We start from the raw sequence: 20,202 nt of genomic DNA, 5'->3' as shown, positions 1-20,202 counted from the left end.
AGGAGGAAGAGTGTAACTCTCCTGATCCCAAAGCAAGGGTTGCCTTAAAGAAGGCTGAGGCTGAACAACACTGTGAACAGCAAACTCCGAAAGTGGTTCAACATCGTACGCCTGGCAGATGGTGCTGCGACCAGGCGGAGCAGGTGCAGGCTGGGCGAGCACAGGCGGAGCAGGTGCAGGCTGGGCGAGCACAGGTGCAGCGAGAACAGGTGGAGGGAGTGCAGGAGGTGCAACACTCTCAGCCCGACACTCACGCATCAAGTCCGAAAGCTGTGCTTGCATGGACTGTAGTAGAGTCCACAACATCGTACGCCTGGCAGATGGTACTGTGATCAGGCGGAGCGAGTGTAGGAGGAGGGAGTGTAGGCGGAGGCGGAGGAGCAACACTCTCAGCCCGACACTCACTCATCAAGTCCGAAAGCTGTGCTTGCATGGACTGTAGTAGAGTCCACAACATCGTACGCCTGGCAGATGGTACTGTGATCAGGCGGAGCGAGTGTAGGAGGAGGGAGTGTAGGCGGAGGCGGAGGAGCAACACTCTCAGCCCGACACTCACTCATCAAGTCCGAAAGCTGTGCTTGCATGGACTGTAGTAGAGTTAACTTGGGGTCGGCAGACACTAAGTTCTGCTGAGGTAAAGCCTTAACAGCAGAGATCTGTTGTGGCAGAACCTTACTCCTCTTAGGTAGGAGGAGGGAGTGTAGGCGGTGGAGTGTAATCAACTGATGACTGAGGAGAGTCAGAGCTAACCCAATGACTGCATTCGGGTTGTGAACTTTAACTTCGTACGTCTGGCATAGGTCTGGACTTAACGTTTAAGAAGTCTTGAGACCTGAGACCAGCGTTACTCTGCCTTTATTTTCTCCCCTAATCTCTTCTGCAGACGAGCAAAATAAGGGCTCAATCGTCTGCGGGTGGGAGTGACGGTCTCGGTAAGACACGCCCACAACCACCGAGAATACTTCTGTGCGCCGATCAAGGCCTGCTGAACCCTTATGCCCTTCGACATTGCTTCTCCCCTGGGCTTGGGAGCTTGCAAGAGGTCCCGGACTGGGAGGACAACTGGCGCGCACAAAAGTACCCTCACGCACTAATCACTTATCACTTTGATTTCTGTTTGCACTTATTTCACTGAACTTTAAGTGGTTTGTACCTGAAATACGCAATTCTATCCTTTCTCAAAGTTAGTAATTGCAAAAACAGAATTACAATGTAACAGAAAAATCTAATGAAAGATAATTCAGTGGTTGGAAAGAGACTAAACACTAGATCACTCTAGAAACGTTTAGTTTCTTCCCCTAAAGAGACTAGGGAGAAGAGCAAAAAACGATAACGACGTTACTCGTACGCCTGGCAGGCTAGAATGAAACGTTTATCCTCTTTCTCCCTCCGTCTCTATCTCTCTCTCTCTCTCTCTCTCTCTCTTGACTTAGAACCTGAGAGAAGAGCCCAATCATATATATCGTTAAAACATATTATTGTTAAAGGAAAAAAACTGAAAAGTTCCTTTATTAGGATCAAAACCATTAAGTTAAGAAAGAATGAACAAAACGCTAGACACGGTTACTCTTACTGCAACGTGAAACCGTGAACATTCTTTCTCTATCGTAACGATAGAGTGCAAGTTGAACGTTCTGAACGTCAACAACTGCAGAGACAAAACAAAACGTTAGTTCAACTTTGAAAACAGTACGAGACTGTCAAAGAAAATCTTTCAAACTCTGTGGCGGAAATAGCATAATATGTTAACAGGTAAAACCGAAATGACGGGCTCAAAGTTTATTAACTTCGGTAAAAGACCGCCTACTAATAGGAAGGTCGAATAAAAACAAATATAAAAATTAATTTTAATGAGTTTATAATAAAAGGAAGTTAATCGAAGAGGCCTATAAGAGGCGGAGAGATATAAAATAAATCTATAACTTTTGTTAAGCAAAATTAAGAAAGAGAGTCTATACTCTCTTAGACACCAACACTTCCGTCTAAGGGAAGGGTCGGCCATTGAAAGGTGAACGAGAGTTCATACTCTCTCGTCACCAAAATTAATCAAATTAATTCCAAAAGCTAACTAAGCTAATATAGAAGTTTTCCAGTAAAGCGACAGCCGAAATCAAAGAGAAATACTTCACCAAAGTCGTGAAAATACTCCAAGAACATAAGCGTATCCCAGAACGTCTTGCCGGAAGCACGACAGAGGAATAATTGAGGAGGTGTCAACAAGAAGTACTTGAGTACCTGGCCACAGGTGGCGCTGGTAAATACACCCCCTTCTAGTATTGTGATAGCTGGCGTATCCCTCCATAGAATTCTGTCGGGCAACGGAGTTGACAGCTACATGATTATCGGGTAAGTTTAATATTGAAAATTGTAGTTTTTTGCAAGAACGTACCAGTACGTCCATGGGGGTAAAGGGATGAGTTTTGTGAAACGTACCAGTATGTCCATTGGGGGTAAAAGGGTTAATATGACACGATAATAACATAAATCTAAAGGAATTACCTGTCAGGAAATCCAGATTTTTCAAGAAATTCCTTGGATGAATTTCCATCCCAAATATGAACTCCCTTCTCCTGAAGTTCTTTGGCATTTGTTGATCCTCGAACGAACCAAAGAAGTTCTTCTGCAACTCCTCGCCAGAAGACTCTTTTTGTAGTCAGTAAGGGAAAAACACCTGTTTCAAAAGATTACAAATGGTTTAGTTTTATAGTAATAATTCATTTGAAATATATTAATTTTGATTAGTGTGTAAGAAAAATTATTGTTAAACTTTATTTGGTGGGGAATTGCCCCAAGGGTTCTAATATTCATGATTACAAATATAGTATTAGCAACTAGATATGAAGCCAATTACCTTCCAAATATCAATAGAATACTATAGTCATTTTTCAATAGTACATTATTATCATTATTACTAGCTAAGCTACAACCCTAGCTGGAAAAGCAAGATGCTATAAGCCTAAAGGCTCCAATAGGAAAAAAAAAAGCCCAGTGAGAAAAGTAAATCAAGAAACAAACTACAAGAAAATTAATAAACAATATAATATATTTCAAGATCAGTAACAAAGTTAAAGTAGATCTTTCATATATAAATATTAAAAGACTTATGTGAGCCTGTTCAACATAAAACTATTCCCACAAAATTTCTTAACTTTTGAAGTTCCACCGATTCAACTGCATGATTAAGAAGATCATTTCACAATCTGGTCATAGCTGGAAATTTTTTTTTAGAATACTGTAATGAGCCTTATGATAGAGAAGGCATGACTATTAGACTTAACTGCATACCTAATATTATGTGCAGGATGGTACTGCCTGGGAAGATCTGAATGCAAAGGATGGTCAGTATTATGAAAATCATTAACATTCATAAAGAACTAATTGAACAACAGTGCCTGAGATTAATATCTAGATCAGGAATAAGAAATTTAATAAACCACAAGTTCTTGTCCAACAAATTAAGATTAGATCCAGCAGCTGAAGAACTGACAGGAGAACAATACTTGAAACAAGGCAGAAATTAAAGAATTAAAACACTTCTTCAGAATAGATTGATTACCAAAAATCTTAAAAAAGACTTTCTCAATAAGCCAATTTTTTTGAGCAACTGAAGAAACGGACCGAACATGTTTCTCAAAGGTATACAGTATTTGCTATCAAGAACTACACCTAACAGTCATATAAAACTAAAGATACACCATCAATGACGAGATCTGGATTTTGAGGATCCACTCTCCTATAATTTACACCAGCACTAATTTTAGGTAGATCTCTATCAAGGGATTCAGCAACCCTGAATCTACATTGAAGAAAAGGGAATTGAAGCAAGGGGAGTAGCATCATATGAATATAAAAGCTTGTTTTTTAGGCTAAACCACTTATCATGCGTAAATGGTACAAAAAGTAATGTGCAAAGAAAACTACCATGAGGAACACCAGATATCTCATTCCTATAGAGTACTCACTATGGTGCCCATCAACAACAAATCTGCTATCTATTACTCAAAATTACTCAACTGTTTGAGCTTGGAAACAAGGGCCTCATGATTAACACTTCTTCATTTCCTTTAGCCTCTTCACACTCAAATAATTATTTTTTGGTATTTTCACACTTTTAACCTCTCTTTGGACTTAATACTTTATTTTTTGTTCTCGTTGCACATTTATTCTCTTTGATCTTCAATCATACGTGTAGTCGTATAGTACCTTCAAACTCCCATCCCTTTGATATCTTTATAAAACACAATTTTTCATATCTCTTTTTACTCATTCATTCTCTTTAGTCTTCATCCCATACATCTATAATCTTTCATTCCCTTTGGTCTCTTCATATTTTTCTCTCAAAACTTATTCACTCCACATCTTAGATCTTTTCTCAATCATTCATTCCCACAGAACTTTTCATTGTCATTGCTGAATGAAATTTTTCATAATACTGACTGCCCAATGTATTCATATCTTCCAAACTACCTTTCACCAAAAGTACTAGATACGCAATGAAGGCTCAAGACCACACACTATTCTAGATATTTTATTCAAAATGTGACTAAATAGTAGAATAAGCTTCCCAGTTAGTGTTGAATATCATTATTATTATTACTAACAAAGCTATAACTCTAGTAGGAAAAGCATTATGCTATACACTCAAGGTGGAAATTTCTTCTAATGAGCAAAAGGCCATACGCCTCTTTCCATCGTTTATTTTCTTTTACTTATTTGTTTATGTTATATATCTATTTTTTTCTTCTATAGTTTATTTTCTATCTGTTCCTATTTCCAAATGCTTTTTTGTCTTTCATTACTTATAGTATTAGTTCTCTTCATACTCATATTATTATTATTATTACTATCCAAGCTACAACCCTAGTTGGAAAAGCAAGATGCTATAAGCCCAAGGGCTTCAACAGGGAAAAATAACCCAGTGAGGAAAAGAAATAAGGAAATAAATAAATGAAGAGAACAAATTAACAATAAATCATTCTAAAATAAGTAACGTCAAAACAGACATGTCGTATATAAACTATTAACAACATCAAAAACAAATATGTCATAAACAAACTATAAAAAGACTCATGTCCGCCTGGTCAACAAAAAAGCATTTGCTCCAACTTTGAACTTTTGAAGTTCTACTGATTCATAAACATGGGTCTCTTTAGATTACTGTAATTTATTTTACTTGGTCAATTCTCTATTTACAATTGATCCCTTCTTGCTTATACATTACATTGGATCTCTTCCTGCCCTTCTGTTACATCTTGTCTCTTCAAGCTTTTTCATTATATTTAGTCTCTCCACACTCCTTGGTCTGCTTACATTCATTTATATCCTTTGATATCTAAAAGCTCATCCATTTTCTTTGGCGTCTTCACATTTATTCTTGGACTATGGTATCTTCGCATTCATCATTGCCCTGTGATATCATCACATACTTCCCAATAATCTATTCTCATTATTCTGTTCATGCTCTTTTAATCCCCTTTGTCTCATCACATTACTAAAATCTAGTTTATTTTGTCTCATCACATTAATTAAATTTAGATTCTTTACTCTTCACAATCCACTTCTTGCACTCTACACAATCAGTCATTTCCCTTTTGAGCTCTTCAGCATCTCATTACATTGGGTCTTTTTAAACAGAAACTCATTCATGGTTTTTTCTTATACTCATTCATTATCTATGATCTTTTCCACATTTTCCTTCCCTTTAGTCCCACAAAATACCTCTCTCCCCTTTGTTCTTTCAACACTCATTCGATTCCTTTGTACCTATAAATGCCTTTGGTCTTTTCCAACTCTATTTCAAACTCTATAACTCAATTCTGCTCTCATTTACAATTTTTGCTATCTAAGAAATACATAGACAATCTGTACAAGTCTAAAAGCAAAATTCTTCATTATCATTATTATTACTTGGTACACTATACTACATTGTATTGATATAAAGGTTATGCAAAAGTGATACAATACTGTATTATAGCCTCAATTGATTTAATTTATTGATCTTTAAAAGTATCCTGGTGTTTTTTAAGTGTTAGGTTTGTGGGCAATGTTGAAAATATAAAATACAGCACAGGTACAGTACTTTAAGAAATACAACGTTCAACTGGATGCACTAACTTTACCCAATTAATGCAATTAAACTTATACATTATTTGACTGAGATTGACCAATCAAGTGAGAGTGAAACCTTAGAAAAAGTAAAGTGGCTTTCCCCAACACTCACCACACCTCTAACTATAACACAAATCATATCTCGAAGCTCTGTCAAATACTTACCATCTCTGAGAGAAAATCTCATCTGAGCTCCAAACAAGGAAATTGTTCCTGTGCCTGTTCTATCTCCTTTTTTGTTGCCAGTAGCTAGCGTTCTTCTAATTAAATCTAAATATTGGTACTCATCGTGTCTTTCTTCCTGCAAGAACACAGATAACATTATATTATCACCAAAATAAATATAATTTCCAACAATGGGTTAATTTACTTTTTAAAACAATTTCTATCAAGGACTTATTATTGAATTAAATGACTAAACACTGCAAAGGTAGAAAAGTAACATTTTCTTTCTAACACCTTCATAGCCTGAAGAGAAAAAAATACAAAATGCTTGCTTGCAATAAAATGTACACACCTAAATTGGAAACAAACCTTAACACCAGCATCAATTTTAAGGAAAAATTCAAATGAACTTCGGAACATTTCTAAAGATTGGAGGCAGAGGTCAACTAGGTTACTAACTTACAGAAAGTTCATGAAAAACAAAATGGAAGTTTTTAGACAATTTTCTTGGTGACAAAAGTGGCTGTGGCGAAGGTATGCGCTCTACCGAGTGTTTGTTCTTGTTATATCAGGGACGAATATGATTGGAGCTTTTTATTATTGACATTTCGAATAATCTAATAATAACAAAATATACAATTGCTAAATCATACTTGGATTTCATTGCATAATTAAGCAATTATCTTTACAATCCCTTATATTAAAAGCACAAAATAATATAAAATGTTGTAATAACAAACACAATCACTCGAATCTATCATACTCCAAATTTATTGTCCTTGAAAGAGATATAAGGCAATCAATCAACTGCCTCAGTTCTTAAAGGAATAATCAATCCTTCGATGGCATACCATCATTGCAAACTTCCAAGTGATTGCCTCACTTGGTAATCACCGTACATATTAACTTGCCATTTTGGTCTCTTCAAACTTAAATGACCATATTCTTGACTTTGCTCCAATTACTGAAGTTTCTGTAGACTCAAATTCTTCTAAAGAATAATTTGGTTCTTAAAATATGACTTCATAATAATGTAATAAAATTATTATAAATGAAGCTATTTTAGTTCTTATACTGATGTCTAATAGGGTTTGAATTTCTCCTCATATGGCAGCACAGCCAATTTGTAATTTTCCTAGTTATATAAACTAGAGTCATTTAAATGGGTTACTCCTAGTTTCATTTTCTATGACCAGACAATCAAAAAGAATGAGAGAGGTTCGATTGCATCATAAGTTGCTAGGCAACCTTAGTGCATGGCGGCGCTGTGTCATGGAATGACTCACTTCACTCTCTTTTGGTCAAAGACTTGTGGCGAGGTTGAGGCAGGAACTTTAATTAAATGACTCAGGCTTGTATAGCTACAAAAAATACAAATTGTTTTAAAAATTTGTAGTCTATTCCTACACGGATACAAACTTCAAAGTCACTTAAATGAGTCTTATTTAGGTGGGGTGAAGCCTCCTTGAAGAGGTATACCCTCCCTCTGACTGTTACAATTATGTGAATGGGACGTAGTATCTAGCCCTGAGAACGGCGACTGACTAAGGTTCAGCCCCGTGGAGCATCCACCTCTGCCATCTGCTTTGTAGGCATCCTCCCATTGGTGTACTGGTCGGAGGAATGACCCCCCTTAGTAGGTACTGTACGTCTGCACTATCCTCTTCTGCTTTTGTTACCTCTCCTGGGTCCTCTTGATGCTTAAAAGGATGTCTTTGACCATGGTTTCTCACTGCTGCCTGCTGTGGGTGTTGAAGACCTTTTTTCTGCCCCCTTTTGGCGGTCCTTGTCGCTTTGCCGGAGGGGGACACTGCTGCGGGGTGTCAGGGAGTAAGGACGAGACGGGAGGAGGCAGTCGTGACTCACTTTCCTCCAAGATCTCCACAACTGCTTCGATGCACTCCATGATAGAGGGAGGGGGCCATCCATTGGGGTGTTGCAGTCTCACTGCTTCCTTCTTGGCACCTGCTTCATGAATTTTGAAGCAACTAAATCGTGTCACCTCAAAACCCAGTTAACCCTCTGAGGACATTATCAGTCAAGAACTCAACAGTACGGGTTCCAGAAAGCAGGAAGGCGAACCTCGCCTCCCTGTTCTGTTCGATGGAGAAATCCTCCAAGGGTAATGATGTTGTACTGTAAGGACGCAACCCTATAAGAAAACCTGAAACTCCAAAAAGCAAGAACCATGAATCTGACACGGATCTTGTACTCGAGACTTTTGTATGATCAAGTCTTCCTCTGACCTCTCTGCTGGAGATCAGGCAAGTTAGAGGTCTGCTTATGCACTTGTACAGTAGTCTCCTTCCTTTCTGAAAAAGTTAAAACTCAGTTCAGGGGGCACAGACTGAGGGAGTGCTGCCATCATGTGCTTAAGCGTGTTTTTATTGACTATCCCGTCTGTCTGGGAAGATCGGAGAGTGGGCATCCCTGGGTGATTGCACGCCATGGAGCAAGGTTGATGCTTCCAATAAGAGTGCCTCTTGTCATGACCACATTCATCAAACAAGTGCACGATGGGGAAACTAGAGGGGCACTAAGTAGAGCGCAGACCTCTGCTGCAGCAGTCTATTTCTCGACCTTTTGCTCAACCTAGACCTTGACCTTAAAATGTATTAATTGGCGTGGATTTTCATACACTCAAATATGAACCAAGTTTGAAGTCTCTGTGACAACAATGTCCAAACTTATGGATGATAACGTGAAATGGACATTTTGTTTAATCGTGACCTTCCAAAATTTAATCACTTCCTGCTTTTTACATAACAATTAATCCCTGCAAGTTTCATTACCCTATGATCAAAATTGTGGCCAGGAAGCTGTTCACAAACAAACACACAAACATAAACAGAGGCAAAAACATAACCTCCTTCTAACTTCGTTGGAGGAGGTAAATATCTCTCTTTGTAGGAGCGACCTAAAATCTAAAGGATTGCGTGAGCATCTGGTGCTGTGCACACTATGCTGTAAAGTGGTTTCTTATTTTTATGACAGCGTTTAAGCAAACTAGTGTGAGAGCACGCTGTTGTACGCACCATAAGCAAGTACGTAGAACACCAACAAAGTCTGGCGAGACAGGTTCCTCTGACTTAGTTCACAGCAGTGAGTCTATTGGTATTCAATGAATCATAGTCCAAACCACCTGCACATTCAGAGGCATATTGGTCATGAGTGTGCTCATTAGTAGTGGAAGACGTGCGCCATTCTTAAAGATATGCAAGAGCAAGCATGTTCATCATACCTGGAAGGGCTTTAGCATCTTTTCCAGGAACTCCTTCCAATACGGATTTCTTCGTATACCCAGAAGGGTGTTGTACAATTAGTGAAGTCTGGCTTGGCGGCTGAATATTATCCGGTTGCTCGAGCTCACACTTAAAGCCAATGTCATAAGACGTAATCTTAATCCCTCGAAGAGCTAAGGCTAGCTTTTCTCTGGATGGAGTACCCTTCATTTCTAGGGAAGGCCACAAGCATAACATAGCATCATTAACTGGAAATGAATCTGATTTATTAAGAGATTCCTCCTGAAGGAGAGGCTCACTTGTTTTGCTAAGGGAACCAGCAAGTCTCCCTGCCGAGACTTGCCTAAGTATTAAATTACCAACACTCTTCCCCATCTTATCTCCCGACTGACGTGGAATGATCAGAGGAGAATACAGTGGTTCTAGATGATATCTTCCACCTCGAATATGAGCCCAAGGTAGAAGAGTCGCTCTTAGACTTCCTTCTGTCATGCTCATGTCACTGGGAGGGTGACCACTTCCTACATTTGGTTACAGGAGGAATCTAAGCAGCATACATGCCCCTGCATCAGGGGCACAAAGTATGAGTATCCACCTCTTTGCCACTCATGGAAGTGCTTAATTTTCCTAACACTTTCAGATAGGTATGCATGTCCATCATTGGCATTGTCAGGCAACCACAATCCCACACTGAAAAGATAAGAGATGAAAAAATTTTAATACTGTACAGCCAAGTTGAAGAAAGCCGATAGCACGTCCATGTCAGTCGGCAGCCGGAATAAAGGCAATTGCTCAGTTTACTGTAAAGAGGTCGAGGGTTCTCTACCTCCAGGTAGTAGCTACTGGCTACTGCCGACTCCTTGAGGTTCAGCTGCACTAGAATCAATCTCATTAATGGACAAAGGTTTGTATTCGTGAAGGAACAATTCTACAACTGTTGCCCAAGAAAATTAAATCGACATGAATTCTTATACTGTAAGCAAATTACAGAGTAGTATTATACACTTCATTACCTGTTCACCATTTACCACAGTTCCATTAGGTTTTGAATTTGTAACCTGAATATCCTCTTGCATAGTTGTGACCTCTGTAGACATTGTGAAGAAATAACCTAAAAATGGAATACAGTAATGCATTAATAAACATAAACATATTCCACAGAAATCATAAAAGTACAACACAGTACTATTTGTTGCAAATAGGGCATGTCTTCAAAATACTGTACTGAAACCAATTCTATGACTATAAAAATAATATAAATCTTATATAATTTCACATCTTTCAACATAATACACAGCAGTTATTTTTCAATTACTTTGATCAAACTAATTATATGAATAACATCTAAGGAGCCTTTGTATATCAGCGGCCAGTTCCTCACGCGTTGATTAAAATTGGACATCAATTAACCCTAAACTTTCCCCAACCTAACCTACAAGCCGTGTCCTTTCCTACTTACCTATTGGGGGGGCTACCGCCCCCCTGCGACCCCCCTTACACTGTCGATTCTAAGTTGCACATAATAATACATACAGGTGGCCGCTATCATACATACACCCGGCAATACTCATTAGACTTGGCCATAGTATATCGTAAGTGTTTCAGACATTCATGACGAACAGTTAAGGTAGTCGACCCACCGTAACTCAATAAATATAGAATTCCACCAGAAATCACTATCAAAAAGGTTCAATACACCTCAAGATAGACTATATAACGGTATTATTTTTTAAAGGCCGCCTATTGTACTATTCCATAATTTCAGCAGTCTATAGTAAAAACACACCGCCTCCAAAAAGGAATATTGGTTACTTATCCACTTCTACCCTAAAGAACCTGGAACCTGGAGGAACCCTAAAACTTATACATTTAACGGTGCTTGTATTCTGCAAAACCTTTCGACCTTAATGAACTGTTATTGCAGAAAGAGCCCATAAAAGTACAAGTGACATCTATTACAAAGTTCGGGGCCTTGCCAGTACGAATTACCTCTTTCGAGTATTTAGCATTTCAAGTATTAAACGTTTCGATCCATAATGAACCAAATGCTTCATTAAAAATACTTAATCTGTCGCTAACGTTCTATTCAAATGCACTTTTACTTACCGGTAGATGATTGAATCACAATAAAACCGATTGAATTGGGTACAACGAGTGACAACGTTAGTAGACTTGACACTGATTGTTATGAACAGTTTTGCCGCCAAACAGGCTTACCAGATTATTTCCACTGGATTATCATACATGAACCTTAAAATTATCGTTTTTTAAACCAAAATTATCGTACACACTTTCAAAATGATTATTAAGGAGTAACATATATAGTTTATTTCAAGGTATTTTTGTATAATTGTTTAATCAAACACAAACACATACATTGTATATACCCAAGGTATGTATCGTACATCGTACCGGACCCAAAATAATCGTACATGTACGATAATTATCGTACGAATGGCAACCCTGCCGCCAAAACAAAGATAATTAGCCATGTTCTCTTCTTCTTTTTCAATACGCTATAGGAAGGTTACAACTTTATTCTAAGACGTAAAATGTGACTTGTAAATGACAACATGAGAAAGAAATAAGGGATGAAGACACTTATATGTTTAAATCCTATCTAAATAACACAAACTGTCAATGAAAGGGCAAAATAGGTAGTGTCTTCTACGTAACCGGAATCGTAGCAATAGATATTCCAATGATAGGCCTACAGAATGCTTGATAGATTCAGACATGAGTAACATTAAATAAATTGAACATCTAATAGCAAGGATTTTACTTTCCAAAGAAGTATAAAATAAAGTACATTATTGCAATCCTCCCTGACTTGCGGTTGGAATTGTGACAACCCGAGTAATGTTAAACGGGAGGCAGGACAAACCCATTGTTAATTTGGGCATAATGTGTAAAGATAATTTGGATAAGGAGAAATCCACTTTTCCGGTTACGCAATGACCCCTGCTCAGTACATTATTCTTAGTTTATACGTACCTGTATAACTGCTACTGGCGACTCGCATGAACTGTGTAATTGCTGTAGCATAATACAAGTTTTCTTTTGGACAGCAATTGAGATGAATCTGTATCTATTATGGATTGTATCGTGTTTATATAATTTGTTTGCCACTTCTATAATTTTTCTTAATCCAAAATTCCTACTTGTAAGTAACTTTCTACTGTTACCCCATCATGGGCAGGGCTTTTGCCTTCCTTTAACTTTTTCACTAGACCTACTTTTTACTCTTCTAGTAATTCTGAGTCATCCATAGATATATGCAACCTAGGTCTATCCCCTTTATCATCCTAAAAAAAGATCCTTCACTTATTCTTTCCAACGTTTCAGAACATCCTTTATCTCCATCGCCAATATTCTTAATCTCGTTCCCTCTTGTTTCTCTTTTCCAGTCAATTTTCTTTTGTGCATACTCTCACATCTACGTGTGACCATCCGCTTAATGGGCTTAATAAAAATATATGAAAGTTGTATTAAATAGAATAGAAATAAAATAAAACCAGAAGTTCCAGATCAAGAACAGTGTGGATTCACAGAACGGAAAGGTACCAAAAAATGCAATATTCAACATGTGCACGTTAACAGAGAGGGCAATGGTGGTAAGCTACAGATAGATGTTTTTATGTGTTTTATAGCCCATGAAAATGCATTTTAAAAAGCTTAGACACTCTCAACTTAAAAGAAATTTGAAAGAGCTTAAATATTGACGATACAGGCATTTGGCTAATTACTAACCTTTATTGGAGTCAGGAGGCTGCAGTTAAAGTTAACATTAAGCATAATTTAACACCATGGGTAGAAATAAAACGAGAACCAAGAGAAGGGTGTGTAATGTCACCAGGCCTCTTTTCTATATGTGAAAAGAAATCTTACTGAGAAGTATATCGTGAATGGAAGGAATAGGAATGGGGGGGGATATAAAAAAAAAAAGTGATAAAGAGGAGGCAGATGGAACTTCTTGGACGTAATAAGAAGAGAAAAGATCGAAGTTTTGTGCTTTACGGGAAAGATAAAGGGGAGTAGAACAAGAGGCGAGAGAGGAAAAGTTTATGGAGAGCTTACTAGAGGATGTCAATAAGAGGCTAAGAGCAGCAACAGCTGGACAATTTAACAGAGCTAAAGACGGGACTAGGTGAAGGCAATTGACAGCCCACTTCGAAGATATGCAACTAGGTAAGGAAAGCTAATGTTTTATTGTCCCGGAGTAATAAAATCTATGCTCTAACTATGGTAAACAAATTTCTGAAGAAAAAAAATCAATTATAGGGAAAACTTTTACTATTTCAAGTGAAAACCATTCCTGAACAATAATATCCATTATTACTGCGGTTAAAAAATCCGTAGCAATAACCATTACTGTATAATTCCGGTTTCGTAGCCAGTGCTGATCCTATGGGCCTAATAATACTTAACCTGGCAGGAGAATCACATACAACTTTAACTTGAAAAGTTAAAGCCACCGACCACCCCACCCCCCATTAAAGCGAGTTGGTCGAACATAAAATACAAAAAAAAGTTTGAGGTTAAATGATTCTTTGAAACAAATTTATTAAAGTGACTTGACCGGAACCAATCAATCGATATATTACCTCTAAATGTCTCTTAAACAGACAAATACACAAAACCTCTTGCGCATGCAAAACCATTTCTATTTTAATGATATTTTTCTATATTTTTTCTTTCATTTCAGTACCAGACCGTAAATGAATGGAAGATAGGTTTTATGGACACACACGAGAGAGAGAGAGAGAGAGAGAGAGAGAGAGAGAGAGAGAGAGAGAGAGAGAGAGAGAGAGAGAGAGAGAGAGAGAGAGAGAGAGGTGATATTTGGATATTTCTTGACCAGATTTAGACCCATATCATGAACTCTGATATGGTAAACGGTTCTATGCAACAGAACACTGCTAAAGACACAAATGTCTACAAAGACATTAAAATGACTAATTATTAAAAGAGATGATAACAGAAAATAGTATAAGACTATAGGGTAAATTGAAGTTGTAACATGCTTGGAGTCTGGATATGCAAACAAACTTCAGTCTTCCTAAGGGAGTATACCCACGTCTGTCACTAGTTTTGTTTTTGGCCTCGTGGTGGCAACTTTATAGTTATGTAGCGACCACAGCACTCCTGCGGGACAGGTTGCATCTTGCCTATGATAATGTGTTCAATATATGACTGGAGAAAGAATAGAATTAAAGTCTCTTCTGCTTCTTCCATTCCCCTTACTTGGGATGAAATTTCTGTACGTTACATGCTTGATCTGACATCAATACTGGTAAACCACTTTTCTGAGCACCATTCTTATTAGACTGGATCTATAAGAATGAGTTTACCCCTATTTTCCCTCCATGAAGGGCGGAGGTATTTCATTCTAGACTGCATCTCCTTCTTAGAGAAGCATGATTCCTTCATCGACTAAGTACTAGACAGGTCCTATCAACCTACTCAGATTATGGGGTGATAGGAGGTTGCGGAAGTCATTTCCTTTGCTTCCGTTGGGGATCAAACAGACTGATATCTCCAAGGGCGGGGGAAATAATGAGCTAATCAGTTTTGTTCTACAGGAACTTTCTACCTACCAATAAGTGAATCTCCCTATTTTAGGACAAATGGCTTGTATATATAGGAGCAAGTAAACATTTTTCAAAGTACCAGTCGGCGTCAATGACCTTAGATGTCAGGATGCCTGAAAACTTTAAATCAATCAATCAAGTACCAGTAATTTGTATTTTTCCTAGCTATGCAAACCAAAGTCCTTTTAAAGTTATCTTTCTCACCTTAATTGTCCCTCTCAGTCCTGTGCCAAAGGTAAAAAGTCAAGTGCTTGATAGACAGGTGAGCGAGGCTACTTTCCCCAACTCACCACGTCATTAAGTACCTAGTTATTGATTTCAACGGGCATTCTAACTTTGCTGGAGACATTCCTATTTTAAAGGAATCTGATTTTTATAGTCATGAAAAATCAAAACTACTTTTAGAATGTTATATTTACAGTGTACAGTAGTACATTAGCAAATGTGAAGAGTTCTTTTGTTAGTAATTAAAATAACAGGCTATGAAACACTTAATTAAACAAGACTTTTTATTTAAAAATAGTGAACAATTAACAATATCAAAGATCAACAAAACATTCCCCAATTGAAGTACAGCATACTGTATTGTTTAAACGAGTGATTTAGCATAACTTCAGTATAGTATATTGTACAACAATATTAATTTTTGCACTAAAAATAAGAATTCAAACATTTGACACCTAGAAACTGCCTGCTTAGATTAGCTTTACAGGTTTAACATGATATAATAAATTGATAAGTAACCACTCATAACAAATTTATTGTAAATATTTTTAACTATACTCTTAGATTTTTTTATACTTGCTTATACAAAACAATTAACTATGTTTAAGTCCAATACCTTGATCATGAACAAGCATTCGAGTACATGGGTCTTGAGCAAGTATCAAAGTACTTGAATAATGAATACAGTACATGTAATACCTGTACAGGATAGAGTTGCCAGGAGAGGATGTTTTCAATAAATATAATAATTAACCAATGTAGATCTAAAAGTGTTCATGTTAACTTTCATAATTCATAATTTATGAAATAATGAGAAAAATGTACTATAACAAATGAAATTTTACCTAGTTTCTTATTCATTGCTAACTCTGAAAATCAATTCAATGGAAAGTGCTTTGGAAAAAAATTATGAACCATGCTGAACTAGTTTTATGCATGTCTGAAATAATGAAACTTGCAAAAATACCTTATTCATGCAAATTCCAACTTCTCAATCGAGCCATGAATGAAACTATTTTGGAGTAATTTTTCAAACGTACATTAATTTATCTGATATACAGTAAATTATTTTATCAGGTAGTTTAACCAGATCACAGAGCTTTAGATATACTTAAAGTCTTTCCTATGGTTGTATGTTTAGAGACAGCTAGCTCAGTGTTTGAAGTGGCTAACAAATAATCACAGATGTGGTTGGTTGCAGGTTTTGGTTATTGCCTACTAACCCAACTGCTGCCCAATTTTTCTTTGGCAATGGGGACAATTCTGAACATGATTCTCAAAATTTCTATTTAATCCACCTAAAATACAAACAGTTCCTTTAGATACATAAAGACGACTCAATCCTTGAGTGGCATGTACTGTATTACCTATACTGTACTATGATAATAGTACCCGAGACCCTAAAAGGTCATTGAGATCTGTCAAGGTATGGTTAAAAGATTTAATCATTCTAATTTACTTTTAGGAAGATGCAAGAGAACCATCCCTCCTACATATGAGAGGAAGATTCATGTCATATGTTTGCTATAATTAAAATCTTTAAGGAATAATGCATCTTTTATACAGCCAAACCTGTGACTTCCTTGTTCATAATGGATCATAATGGTTGGATTGGAAAGTTTCTTCACAAAAATTTAACTATCAGCTGAACTAGTTCTAGTCATTGATATATTACTCAGTTTTCACCAATCAAAATAAACATTCCATTGTCTTTGATACAGATTATTAGTACACTTGTTTGGAGACTATGAGAAACAATCTAGAGGATCACAAAACGCCTTGCTTCTGAGAATACAATGGATAGTCTTCCATGACATTAAATGTATTACACATGGGTTTGGATGTATCCCCTTCAAAATTTGTCTGAGAAGATTGGCTTTGTATGGAACCTACTCAGATACTCCAACGTAGGCAACAGATCTGTAAATCAGTTTTTGGAAACTCTGAAATTATTTATCACCTGACAAATAATGGTGAACGGTGGAAATGCTTAAAGATCGAAATCCGATCAGTCTTGTATTAGGGTATCTACATTCCATGCTAGGAGATCCTTAACTCGTGACCAAGACACTATCTTTTTGTTCAGTGATGTTGAAAGTGTCTAAATTTAGTCATATCCCATCAATTACAAATTTCTGAACATGCTGACAGATGTTCAGTAGGGGACCATTCGTTAAGAAGAATTTGGTTTTTCCTACTTAACTAATCAGCTAAGATGTTAAATTTTCCCAAAATAAACCAAGAGAGAAGGATTATGCCTCTCAAATTTGTCCAAGTCAATAGGACCTCTACTATCCAGTACAGGATAGCATCCCCTTGGTTCTGGATGTAGACCAATGCTCTCACATTGTGTGAAAAGACCAAAATGGGTTTTCCTACTACCAGTAGTAAAGGCCTTTAATACTGCTCAAAGTTCCTGGCAATTGATACAAAGTTATTTCCCGCAACATCTATTTTCCTGACAGATGCATAAAAAGCATCTGTGAACAATGAGGTTTCGGATCTTCATTTCCAAGGAAACTCCCTGGGATAACCAATTATGATCATCCCACCAACACAGCAGTTGGTGTTAGTTCTTCATAACTAGAATAGAGATTGTTGCTATCATTCCCAAATATACATCCTTCAGAGTTGGAATCAGAAGACTTTTTCAAACTGACCAGGATACCAACCACTCCAGTAACCTTGGCAACAATACTTGAAGCCAAATATTTTCCAATGAATCGGTCAAAAATAGCCCATCGTCCAGGTATAAAAGAACCCTGATCCCCAGAATCTTTATCCATTTGGGAAATGGGGGCCATCATCCTGGTGAACATTGAGGGGCTGCCCTGAGACCGAAATATAGGCACTTTAATTGGTAAACCTTTGAGCCATTGACAAAATGAAGGCATTTCCTTGATTATAGATGAATACGATTGTGAAAATATGCATCAGTAAGATCTATTGAAAACATCCAATAACTTTTCTTTATTGCACTAGAACTGTCGAAGATGTTTACATTGAAAACTTTGGGAGAACTGTAAACTTGCAGAGGTTTCGCACATCTAGAACAGATTTCGTCTCAAATCTAACCCAACGCTTTGGAGACTAGGAATAACCTGTCATAAAAACCCTACGTGTTCAAGATCTTATCCTTTTCCCGAGTCTTACATTACAATTTCTAGTCTCAAAACCTGTGCCTTCCCTGTATTTGATAGATAATTTAGACATGAAATTGGTTTTTGGAACAAGGGAGTGAATGGAGTCTATTAGAATTCAGTAACATTTTGACAACAGCAAGCACCAAATTGGGAGGAAGGCTCTCCCAAAGGTGATGAAAAAGTGGGAAAGTCCTCTTCAAACAGCAATTTGCTGAGGAGGACTGCCATAGTGTTTTCTGATAAGATCAAAGAGTCCTGTTGGTATCTCTCCCAGAATGTAGTTTCCTTAACGATAAAAAAGGAAAAACATCATCATAATTGGGCTCTTCCTCTGTGTGTTCTTCATCATTATCATCTGTTCCAAAGGATAAGCCAAGACAGTACTTACTGGCATTCCCGTTTGTTTACTATGCACTGGAACCATTGAGCATTTGTTTTTCGAGGGACTTGTTAATAGTTGTGGTACTAGACTCTACATTTACACTTTTCGAGGATAACCACGATGTGCAAGTGGCTTAGCTTGTAAGATAATAACGTGCAATGCCATCCAAAACATGGTGCAAATAATCAGTTTTTGTCAAAATTTTAACGTTTATTTAAAGGATACAATTTCTTCTAAGGGAATCATACAATATGCTATGCTTTTGGTATATGAAATAAGAGGTTGCTTAAAGAGCATTTACTTCAGCGAGTGGTGGGATAAGATCCTGGCTACCAACTACAGTCTTCTGCTTCGAAATCAAGTGGTTTGGAATGCGGGAAGGCAAGGATTTCACAGCATAATGGTTTAAAGTAAATAAAGAACTCATCATCTATGAGAGGATCTTGAATCAGTGGTGTGCTGTGCACCAGTAGAACCCTTACTGAATGGTGTGCTATAATCACCAGACACAACTTAAGGAGTTAGGCTAGGGTTTGAAACAGGACAGAATTAATGTTCTTACTAAAAGACACACTGGCCTTCTTAAATACTACAAAAGAAGCTAAAGAATTTAAGAGCTTTTGAAGCTCAGCACTATAAAAGCTAGACTTGTTATGGACTGGAGTGACCTTTTCGTCAACATTCTCGCCATTATCAACTACCCTAGACTTCTCTGGATTATCCCCTGAAATAAAAGCATTTCATTTTATGCTTTAGACTTTTAACTTGGTCACCAACCATTGAAACCTACTTTTCCATTAGAGGAACACTGAGGACTCTGCACTCCTCACACCAATTTTCTAAATCACAATATTGGCCTCTAGTATGAGACAAAGAGAATATGGATTATGATCGCCGAGAAACAGTTCTTTTGAAGAATCTGTGCAGTGATTTCAAACACATCCAGAAGATATCTATAAAAGCACTAAACCCCAAAATAACTGAACAATTTGGAATAAGGGGCAACGCCAGTCAAGCAGAAAACAACGCAGCGACTGAAAGACAGACGGAATGGTTTGCCCAAAATATTGTTATTCCATTAGCTGCTAGAGGCTTATGTCTATTGAATGGATAGAAAATGGGAATTTTCTTATAGTATGGAGTAAACATTGATATAACAAGAGTTGTGATGATAGAGAAACAACATGAACATCAGTTGAGGTTCATAGAAATATACAGCAGTTGATTATTCTATATTTGTAGAACTAGTCTACAAAAACTTTTGACAAAAATTAAATCCATAAAAGCATTGCCTTAACACCTCAAGCATAGGAAATGACTGCAATCCTCGGAGAAAATGTCAAGAC

General features: G+C 37.3%; 1 protein-coding gene across 1 annotated transcript in view; it reads right to left on the bottom strand.

The window, feature by feature from the left end:
* The window catches only part of LOC137620229 (thymidylate synthase-like), a 29,883-nt gene extending 19,254 nt beyond the window's left edge, over positions 1-10,629 (bottom strand). Inside the window, exons 1-3 of the mRNA XM_068350465.1 lie at positions 10,529-10,629; positions 6,274-6,409; positions 2,500-2,671 (exon numbers count right to left, since the gene is read on the bottom strand). Coding sequence (XP_068206566.1) covers positions 2,500-2,671; positions 6,274-6,409; positions 10,529-10,612 — 392 coding nt within the window. The 5' untranslated portion in view covers positions 10,613-10,629. The remainder of the gene's footprint in view (positions 1-2,499; positions 2,672-6,273; positions 6,410-10,528) is intronic.
* Positions 10,630-20,202: the final 9,573 nt, after the last annotated feature.

Source organism: Palaemon carinicauda, chromosome 26 (genome assembly GCF_036898095.1).
Source record: "Palaemon carinicauda isolate YSFRI2023 chromosome 26, ASM3689809v2, whole genome shotgun sequence".
Lineage (NCBI taxonomy): Eukaryota > Metazoa > Arthropoda > Malacostraca > Decapoda > Palaemonidae > Palaemon > Palaemon carinicauda.
This window is presented reverse-complemented; position numbering and strand designations above follow the sequence as displayed.